Source organism: Dermacentor albipictus, chromosome 7 (assembly GCF_038994185.2).
Source record: "Dermacentor albipictus isolate Rhodes 1998 colony chromosome 7, USDA_Dalb.pri_finalv2, whole genome shotgun sequence".
Taxonomy (NCBI): domain Eukaryota; kingdom Metazoa; phylum Arthropoda; class Arachnida; order Ixodida; family Ixodidae; genus Dermacentor; species Dermacentor albipictus.
Genome location: NC_091827.1, coordinates 77,941,363 through 77,952,562, shown reverse-complemented (window position 1 = coordinate 77,952,562; position 11,200 = coordinate 77,941,363). Strand labels below are relative to the sequence as shown.

At 45.6% G+C, this 11,200-nt stretch overlaps 1 protein-coding gene across 1 annotated transcript; it reads right to left on the bottom strand.

Moving 5' to 3' along the window:
- Positions 1-970: 970 nt before the first annotated feature.
- On the bottom strand, positions 971-3,459 carry LOC135899024 (uncharacterized). The gene is made up of 2 exons (XM_065428271.2): positions 3,179-3,459; positions 971-2,220 (listed from the first exon to the last, which is right to left on the bottom strand). Exons 1-2 carry the CDS (start codon positions 3,379-3,381, stop codon positions 1,716-1,718), a joined length of 708 nt encoding a protein of 235 aa, XP_065284343.1. The 5' UTR covers positions 3,382-3,459; the 3' UTR covers positions 971-1,715.
- Positions 3,460-11,200: the final 7,741 nt, after the last annotated feature.

Genomic DNA, 11,200 nt, shown 5'->3' with positions numbered 1-11,200 from the left:
GTAATCGCAATTGGCCTGAATTAGGGTTAAGTAGCGTAATAATAATTTATTTGCATTGCCTTAATAATCTTTATTGGGCTTTAGTAATACAACCGTAATTAATGTTTATTAGGCTTACATTGTCCTAGTTACCCTTAATTTAGTACGAATAGTCATAATCAATTTAATGAATCGAAATTAGGCTTAGGCTATCATAATTACATAATAACTACTGATTAGCCTTATGTTATTCCACGTCAGTCAATCAAAAGTATCCGTAATTAATCTTGATCAGCCCTAATTAATTCTGACTAGACTAATCAAATATTCTTCATTAGGCTTTCATGCCCTGAATTTTAAACTTCTGGGTTATTTGGTCCTGCCTAACTGTATTAATCGTAATTTAATTTTATCAGTTTTAATCACCTTAAGTTCTCTTAATACACATTCAGTACACACTACATATGGTCATAATCATAAACCTTAGTAATCATACGTAGTCGTAAGGCATTTTCATATAATATCCCCATAGGACTCCATGTATATCTATGGAGCGCATCATGTCACGCGTTACATACCATACAGTTTCATACAATCACTAGAGGGTAATGTGACGCTAGTGTGTACGGGAGGCTGGAAGCAGTTCAGGTCAGGCAGCATGTAAATGATGGGCAGTACGTGGATTTGCCTGACTTCGTCCTCGTGGCTTCAAATAGCTTATAAACGGCTTTTGAATGGTAAGCATAATTAAAATTGTCTGACGACAGGATTCGAACACATGAACACAAGCACAGAAGTGATGCTGTGAATCGCGCCCAGGCGAGCCACCGAATACAGACCTCCGCTCACGCAGTTCTTTGTTTCCATACATGGTATCGGATGCGTCATTCTTTATTCATCAATTAACCCGCAGCGCCCAAAGGCGTTAAAGCAGGGGGGTTAGGACATGGAATAAAATACATCTTCATTCACACAATGCACCTGCTTTTCAGTCAGCCTATTCCACTGTTTAATTGTTCGAACAAAAACGAGTTGACATACGAGTTCGTCTTGGCAGTGTACTCGAGGGTTTTGCAACTATGATCAGTTTGTTTTGAAATGTAATGAGGTTTCCGTAGGTAAATTTCCCTATTAATTCCAGTTTTACTATAGTAAATCGAATATAAAAGTTTTAACCTCAGTTTATTGCGGCGGGCAGAAAGAGATTGCCATCCTAGCTCAGCCTTCATTGCAGTGCAGCACTCCCTCCTTCCGTAGAAGCTTAGAATAGCTTAGTAGTAGAATAGCTTAGAATCGAATTTTTTTCATTTAATCAAAAATGTCTGCCCTCCGTGTAAAAGTGTAAAAATGACTGTTGTGGTCTGCATTTGCACACTGCCAGATGACAGATATCTGGAAAGCACACAAGTCTGTTGATGGAATTGTGAAATATATTTGCCGTATTCTTTGAGCCTATTTCGCGAGTAGCATTGCTCCTACTCCGATAGCCGGGGCATCCACTTCACAGAACGTTGGCACCCGCATGACCCAGCATGCAGCCTTGCCTTTACACGCGCACACTTCTCTCGCAATGGTGCTAACTTCGTCTCGTTATTTTAATGAACTTGTAAAGAATTACCGACGTCCCCCATAGGTATACTATGGGGGACGTCGGTATACGTCGGTATAGCAGGTATACTGGGTATAGCCAAATTTTCTTCAATATTCTCACTATGTACGACGTAGCTGACATATGGTCACATTGAAAACGAGGAATTGAAAAACGGTTCGGTGGGACCGAGTTCGGTGGTCACTGGCAGCGTCGTGGACTCGTCGGCATCGGTCGACGTCACGAACGGGAACGCCACCTTGCGGTAGAACATGGGGAGGTCGTAATCTTCCCCGTCTTCCGCGCGTGTCGCCGGTGCGGTGGAGCGCGCTTGGCGCGTCTGGTGGAGCGTAACGTTGACCAAAATCAGCATGAACATGACGGCCAGGAGCATCACGAGGATCACGCAGAGGCACCAGACGCGGTCCTGCTGTTTCAGCGCCGGTGGCACCGTCCGCCGGCGTCCACGTTTCTTCTTGTCCACGCGTCTGCTCGATGATTCGGAAGGCCCGGGGCGCTTTCGCGGTTCCACAACGTCTTGGCCCGGAGGAACTCCGGGTTCTTGCGCCTTGTTAGTTGCTGGGCACTGTCCGAGCTCGGCCTGATGGGGTCCAGGCGCCGGTGCTACTGGAGCGTTGTTGCGGGGCACAGCGCTGAATATGGAAAAAAAGAACGTTCAGAAAGCCTCATCCCGTTCGCAAACTATTCCTTCGCTACGCCGTTCCTAGACCATTCCTAGATGGCGCCACCATCCCATTAATATCGTGCAGCGTTAGAGGCCAGATACGCACGACAAAGTGCCTCGAACTAGGCGAGAAAGCTTCGCTTTAAAAATCCTTCATAGATGTATGTGAATCTGCCAACAGATACATCAAACAAAGCGAAATTGTATAACACAGCAACCGTCATATTCGAGGTATGGGCAGATTAGTGTGTTGGCCTGCCATCCTTGCGGCTTTTTCTGATCACAAGCATCCTCTCTGAATAGGTCAGCGACACAAGAAGTGAGAGCTTGTTTTGTATAGTTGTGTGATATAACATATATACCGGTACGAAATCGTTGATAGGACGTTTTATGAGACAGGCTCAAGCAAAGTGACAAGTGTTAGGAGCTATAATTTTTTGCTTAGTGGTGCTTAAATAGTCGTGTAAAATGGATTCATTTTTAATAACGTTCCTAACACATCTGCTGAAGGGAATGAAGGTCCGAAAACAACTGAAGCCTTCAGGGGCTTTCGCAGCCACTAACAAGCAGTTGAGGAGAAAGAAATGTAGAAGATCTATCACCATGACTCGGATTACAGTGAGCTTTCTAAGTATTCGACGAGACTGAAGAAATTCAGTCCGCATTGATGGAGTATTATGCCGCAGCGCCTTCAGTGACGTTCACAGAAAAACGGAGACTTCAAGTTATCAAAATTAGTCGGAATTTTTACTAGGGTTGCTTTTAAAGACAAGGTTTCGACAAGGGTACTTGTCTTTGTCAGAGGGAGAACAAGTGCCCCTGTAAAAATTTTGTCTCCAGAAAGACCCTTGCTTCACCACTATTGATCTACTGAAGTGTTCTCGTGTACTTTTCTCTTGTTAGTGCAGTTATTGTGCTACTGTTACCTTTCTCGACGAGCGGCGCGCGGAAGTTTACCGGTACCACCCGCGTTCAAATCAGCAGCCATTGGCGAAGCAGCGCGGGGCTTGGTCGACCCCGGTACTGGGCCACGCTGAACGTTCGAAGCGGATGGCTTTGCCTGTCCAGCTCGTTTGTTGGCCAAGGTCGGCCCGGGCTCGTTGACAACGTCGTCAGCGATATTGGCCATGCCTGATGCTAGGACAGCGGGTCCGTGAGACGGATTCGGCTCGCGCGACTTAAGGTCCAGTGATCTCTTCTTACAACAGAAGCGGTCATAATTATGATGATGATACCTTAAACAATGGCTCAAACCCACTGCAGCCTATAACCTCCCGTGATCTATGGTATACGCTGCAGATATTCCGTGGCGCACACCATCAGTGTGCGGCTATCATGAATCTTGCTGAATCATCCCTCGGCTGTAGTGTGAATCGGGCCTGATCATTATAAAATTACTTTCTGCTTGTTTTTATACATGTTGGCATCACCGTCAAGTTAGCGTGAAAGTGAAGCAATTTCGCATTTTCTGTGGCGAACCCTAGGCAAACTTACCTGGACGTTCTAAATTTGTCAGGCTACGACTACCGACGCAGCAACCGACAGTGAGCGTTCGGAATGGTATTGACTCCACTTCCAAACTTACCTTTCATCACGTTATAATACTAAAATATATGACATTACGACTATACATTTATGGGGAGTTCTCATGCACTGTCATAAGCGAGATATTTTGTCAGTTGTAGCAGCATGTTATTTAAAACTTCACAGTTAATATTATGGAAAAAACGAAACAAACAGCGGCGTACGAAACTTCCGCACAAAACCCAGAACTACACATTATATGTTTGTTACTGAAAAGCATGGTTGCCCAAATAATAACAAACAGCTTACTTATTCTGAAATACGAAGGCGAACGTCGTCTACAAACAGATGCTTCATCGGTGCCACCAGGTGTATTAGGACATCGCGATAAGGTTTTTGTTGCAGTACAGCATTGAAGCGATCATGTGCACGTATTCAGCAGATGACGGCATGCCACTGCAACAACTGGTTTACTGTTATCGCGGCACCGGTCTCTTGGGGCTCAGAGTGAGTGAGTGAGTGAGTGAGTGAGTGAGTGAGTGAGTGAGTGAGTGAGTGAGTGAGTGAGTGAGTGAGTGAGTGAGTGAGTGAGTGAGTGAGTGAGTGAGTGAGTGAGTGAGTGAGTGAGTGAGTGAGTGAGTGAGTGAGTGAGTGAGTGAGTGAGTGAGTGAGTGAGTGAAAAACATTATTAGCTCTAGATTCGCTGGTGTTCTGCGGTCTTCAGATGGCTTCGTCCATCTTCTAGCACAACGGTCGGTTGCCCTTAGTCCAGGGCTCCGCTGGATGCTGCTGCCAGTTGTGCTCGCCGAATCAGACCTTCTTGGTCGACCCGGCGATCGCTGGAGAGCACTCCCTCCCATTGCTCCACACTCGGGTTTGGTATAACGGGTACCAAGTCTATCTTCTGGCATGCCCACGTTATGTGATACAGCGTGGATGTTTCGTGGCCTCAGGGGCATTTGTCATTGTATTGTGTGAGATACATTTTGCTGAGTCCCTTAGCAGAGATGACAGAGTCCTCTCTGCTAAGGGAGTTGTACGGTGGTGGATACCGCTTTCTGCAGCCCTTGTAGTAATTTAGTATTGCCGAATAGTCTTGGGGTACAGGTTCGGTCCCCTCGAGGTCGCCTACGTTGGATGCTCGGTAATAAGTGTACCCTCGAGCTATCCTGTCCGCGTCTTGATTCCCTGCCACTCCCGTGTGTCCCGGCGTCCATATGCCTAATCGGCTCTTTTTGGTTGTCGTTGTGTTATGTGGTCTCGGGAGCGGAGTATGCGGAGCGCTCCGCGCCCTATTCTGCAGCTTAGGTAGTTGTGGCACGCCGTTTGTGAGTCTGTAAGGATCGTTAGAGACCGTTTAGACCGATATCCCTCCGCTACCGCTAGAGCGACGGCCGCTTCTTCAGCCTCGACTATCGTACAGCCTTGTAGTGATGCACTGGTGATCTCGCGTAGGTTCGAATCAATCACCGTTGCTAACGCATTGCTATTGCTCTGCCCCGCTGCTCTGGCTTATGTGGCTGCGTCCACATATACCGTCGTTTTTTGGGGTGCTAGTGTCATTTGTAAGTATTCAGCCCTCGCCTCTATGGGTGCTTTGTGTAGGTTGGAATCCATGTTCCGGGATATGGGTGCTACTTTTAGTGTGTTGCGATACTCGTCCGGAATTGTTTCGGTATTCTGTATCTCTTGAAGTTGATCGGCGCAGCCTAGTTTCTTCAGGAGCTCCCTGTCAGTTGCGGTCTGCTGTAGTCTGCGCTGTTGGGAAACTAGTTGCGTCTCTTTTCAATTCCTCGAAGGTGTTGTGTAGTCCTAAGGCTAGGAACTTTTCGGTTGAAGTGTTGTGGGGAAGGTGGAGTGCGGTTTTGTAGGCATTGCATAGAATCGCGTCCGCCTATAGTACCTCACTCTTGATGGGATTGTAGTATGGGAGGCTGTATGCCACTCGGCTGACAACCAAGCTTGTGACCAGCTTGAGTGTGTCCTCCTCTCGCATGCCGTGGCGCCTGTGTGAGATGCGCGTGATCATGCGGGCCACTTGTAGGGTGGATCCCTTGAGTAGGGCGAGGGTGTGGGTGCAGCGTTGGTTTGACTGTATCCACATCCCCAGGATTCTGATGAGCGTCTTTTCCGGTATCGGCTTCCCCTCGAGGTAGATGTTGAGCTTTAACTCGTCGCTGCTGGTGGTGAATGTGCAGTTTTGCTTTCTTCTCCAAACTCTCAGGAGCTCGGACTTCTCAGTGGAGCACGCTAGCCCTCTTGCTCTGACGTAGTCATCTACACAGGTGGCCCCTAACTTCTCTTCTTTCTGTCTGAGCGAGCCTGTGTTACACCAGATGGTGATGTCGTCGGCATACATGGCATGGTGTATGCCGTCGATTTCTTTTAACTGTTTTGCCAAGCCAATCATGGCTATGTTGAAAAGCGTGGGGGAGATGACCGACCCTTGAGGCGTCCCTTTGTTTGGAGTAAGGAACTTCTCTGATCGGAGCTCTCCCAGGCCAATCGTTGCCGTTCTGTTTGAAAGGAAGGCTTTGACGTAGCCGTAGACTCTCCTCCCGCAGTTCAGGTCATTCATGCCCATGATGATAGCATCGTGGCTTACATTGTCAAAAGCCCTCTTGATATCCAATGTCATTATTATATTCTCCCCGCTACTGAGCACGTTCCCGAGTACTTCTTCTTTGATTTGATTTGATTTTCTTTGAGTGTCGTGCAGCCTCTACTACCCGGGTCAGTACTCTAGCCAGTGTAAGCTATGTAAAGCCAGGGCTAATCTTAGTCATATTCTGTGGGAATGCCCACAGGCTCCCTCTGAGGGAAGAATAACGTCTTTGGAACAATGGGAGACCTTATTACTCAGCTCCGATCCGGAGATTCAACTGAAGACCGTCCAACTGGCCGAAATCGCCGCTAGGGTCCAAGGACTCCTGGCCGTCGTCTAGGTGGGAAGACTTAAAGCCTTCCCTACATCTTTTGGACAAATAAAGTTTTACAATCCAATCTTTGATTTGAATTAGTACGTCTTGGGTCGATAATTTTGCTCTGAAGCCGAACATGTTGTAGGGATACAGTTCGTTGTCCTCCATGTACTGTTGCAGTCTCAGCGTCACCACTCGTTTGTACAGTTTTCCCAGGCACGATGTGAGCGAGATCGGTCTGAGGTTCTCAATTTGCAGTTTCTTGCCCGGTTTAGGAATCATGACTACCTCCGCATGCTTCCACTCCTCGGAGACGGTCTCAGCTTCCCAGTGTTTGTTGAGAAAGTTGGTTAATTCTGCGACTAACTCTTCAGTGAGGTTGCGGATGAGTGCGTTATTGATCTTGTCTGCACCCGCGGCCGTGTTTCTGGTTGTGTTTCGAATCGCTGCGTAGACCTCTTCTCGCGTGAAGGGTCTGTCCAGATTAACGCTTTCTCTTCCCTTGTAGCGCTCTGCGTAAGCTGCTGGGTTTGTGTCACCGAAGCACTTAACGCGTACCTTCTCCATCAGTCCCGAGTCTGGTCCCTCGAACTGGTAGATGAACCGGTAGATGGTTTTGTTGTTTTCTGCCTTGGTCTTGGTCGGATCTATGAGAGCCTTGAGGAGTCGCTGAATTGCTGCCAATTTTGCCTTGCCAATTGCGCCGCGTACTCCTCTGCTTTCGCTGTGACATCTACGATCTTAAGCTTTAGCTTCCTATTGTATTTTTGTTTCTTACACCTCTTGGTGAGCCCGCGTCTAGCTTCCCACAGCTTGAGCAGTCTGGCGTCAACCTCGGGGTCTGTGTCGTTCGCGCGACTTCCTTGGTGTACTTGCGCTGTTTTTCATTGAGCATCTTTCCCCACTCTTCTATCGATTGGATCCCGTTCTCGGCGAGATTCCTATCGCATGCCTCTCGAAAAGCGCTCGATCCAGTCCATAATTTTTGCCGATCCCAGCTGACGCCCTTAGCCTGTTCGAAGTTACTTGCGTCTTCAGTATGTAGTGGTCACTACCCAGGTTCCCTAACAGATTCTCCCACACTGCTTGTTCCGCTCCTCGTGTGAACGTGAGGTCGGGGCAGGTGTCGGTACTAACGCTGTTTCCCATTCTGGTTGGAGTGTCTGGGTCTGTGCTGAGGTTGCAGTCGGTGTTCTCTGCTGCCTCCGCTAGCGTTTTGCCTTTTGGGTTTGCTGCTTGGTATCCCCAGCTTTTGTCCATGGCGTTAAAGTCTCCTAGGATGATTAGCGTGCTGTCTTTCGCTAGTTTGCGTGCGCCATGGAAAAGCTCGTAGAATTTTGCCTTCCCCTGTTTCGGGGGGCTGTATGCATTTACAATATAGATACTGCCCCTCTTTCTTTTCTTCTTTGGAAAAGTATTACTGAGCCGAGGACCCATCTTTTACTTCTAGTTCTCTGTAGAGGACAGTTGCTTCGCTTCTGTCTCTGTCAAATGAAACTATAACAAGGAGTCTATCCGACAGATTACACTTCAAATAAAGGTGCTTCACTATTCATAATGCACATCAGAGATACCATGGTCAGGACATAAGGGACAGGTCCTGTCCCTTATACTTTGTGGTTGCATGTGTTTGCGCTGTAAACAGTTTTTATGTCATGTGTTAGAGTTGAATTAATATTGTGACACAACATATAGCCACCGTCTAAATGCGTTATATATATATATATATATATATATATATATATATATATATATATATATATATATATATATAAACGAGAAGAAAGGGGGTTAACCGAGGGACCCGATAATTATTAGTCATATAATGAGAAGCCAACAAACACTGACACCAAGTACAACATAGGGAAAATTGCATGTGCTTAATAAATGAAACAAAGTAATGACAAATTAATGGAAAATAAAGTGGATGAAAAAACAACTTGCCGCAGGTGGGAACCGAACCCACAACCTTCGCATGTCGCGTGCGATGCTCTACCAATTGAGCTACCGCGGCGGCGTTTCCCCATCCACTTTCTTGGGTATTTATGTGTACTAGTAGTACTAGTACTCCCAGGGTTCTACTAGTACACATAAATACCCAAGAAAGTGGATGGGGAAACGCCGCCGCGGTAGCTCAATTGGTAGAGCATCGCACGCGACATGCGATGGTTGTGGGTTCGGTTCCCACCTGCGGCAAGTTGTTTTTTCATCCACTTTAATTTCCATTAATTTATCATTACTTTATTTTCATTTATTAAGCACATGCAATTTCCCCTATGTTGTACTTGGTGGCAGTGTTTGTTGGCTTCTCATTATATGACTAATAAATATCGGGTCCCTCGGTTAACCCCCTTTCTTCTCGTTTATATATATATATACATATATCTATGTATGTATATATATATATATATATATATATATATATATATATATATATATATATATATATATATATATATATATATATATATATATATATATATATATATATATATATATGTGTGTGTGTGTGTGTGTGTGTTAAGTGTTAAGTTATATATGTGTTATATATATGTGTTATGTATATATATATATATATATATATATATATATATATGTGTGTGTGTGTGTGTGTGTGTGTGTGTGTGTGTGTGTGTGTGTGTGTGTGTGTGTGTGTGTGTGTGAAGGAATCCTTATGGCACTTCCCTAAGAACACTATGCGCGCCATGTAGCGCCGCCGCCACGAAACCTGCGAGTGGCCTCCAAAATACATGTCACGCTGGTAGGGTGGCTAGCCACCCTAACGCTGGTGCGTGCGAAAGCTGAGAAACGCGTCGTGCGGCAACCGGAATCCTCTCTCGCGCTTCTTTCTGGGCACGCTGCGCCATCTAAAGGCACTGCCGAGAAGTCCACTCGTGGACTCCGAGACGAGAAATGTGGCATGCCAGTGCCTGTGAACGCTGAGGACTGTTCCCTCACTTACCGCGCACTCAGTGGCACATATTCAGTTACTCAGGTTGCCAAGAGGTTCATTGAAAAGCGGCACACACCCAGTGCATTTGTGGCGTAGTTAACTGTGTCGGCTTAAAGCTCCATGAGCCAAACCACATCCCTAAACTTTTAACATAATTCATTCTCTATCATGGACACCATGGTTCTGATACTGGACTTGTCCGCACAAAAAAAAGCGAGGTCTTCTGCATATGCCAGCACTTTTAGCTCTGTTCTGTAAACACTGAAGCCATGGATATTACAAGAGTGAATTACGTTTAAGGGCAGTTGTTCTAAGTGAAGGGGAAAGAATTATTGGTGGAAAGGGTCAACCTTGCATTACAGAGAAACGAATGGACACAGGCTCCGACAGGTGACCGTTAACAATAAGATGAGTTGAACAATCGTTATAGCACAGTTTCACTCCTTTAAATATAATGGAGTCGACGTTATTAGGCTCTAGAAGGGAAAACCAAAGAATGACGGACCCTATCAAACGCCTTAGCTGAGCCTACTTCGAGCATTGTTAGTCGGTCATGAGAGCTTTAACAGTGTTCCAGTACTGCACGGGCGATGTGTATGTTTGTTTGCATGGAGCGGCCTTCCAGATCGCTAGTCGTGTGAGAACCAATAAGAATCGACATGACAATTTGTAGTCTGTTTGATAATACCGTTTCAAAAATTTCAGTCTGCATTAGACAGTGTAGTGGGTCTGTAGGCTTCAACAAGTCGCAGTTTCTCTCTGTCGGTGTATTTTGGAATTAAAGCTGTGTGGCCCCTAGTGAATGATTGAGGAAGTGTACCCAGATCAAAACTTAGTCTGAAAATCTTGAGTAACATGGGGGAAAGCAGGGATTTAAATATTTTATAAAACTCGCCTGAAATGCCATCCGGACCCGGCGCCCTTGAAATCGGTAATTGGTCAATAGTTAAATATATTTCTTCTTGAGTGAAAGGACCACTCATATCACAGCACACTCTTCTTAAGTTAAAGCGGTCACAAAGAAAACAAAACGTGCTTATCACTTAGTTTATCAGAAGGGGCATTAAACTATGCTGTGTAGTAAACCTCAAATTCGGACATAATTTCCTGTATATTAGAGACTAAGGACCCGTTCGAATAAATATCTGATACCGGCCTTCTTTTGCGTTGAGATATTCGTCAAGTAAAGTTCGACGTTTGGGTTCCCCAGAATGCAAAGTACAATTATTACGCGATCGAGCACGGGCCTCTCTGTAGCGTATTGCGTCATATTCCTGAAGTGCACATTTAACATTGGCAATTTCGTTCATATCAGAGCCAGGTTCCTCACATTCTAGGTTATAGAGATTATAAAGACTTTTCAGTAAAGTATTTTCATCTAATTTTATACAGCACGACCTCACCAATCCAATTTCAATCGCAGCTGACTAAGAGACAAACTCGCAAGAGGTAAATAACTGAATATCAACAGCCAAACAAGTTTGTCGACTGCAATGACACTATGTTCTTTTGGGATGATCTCCAAAGAACACTTAAAGAATGATCTTGAA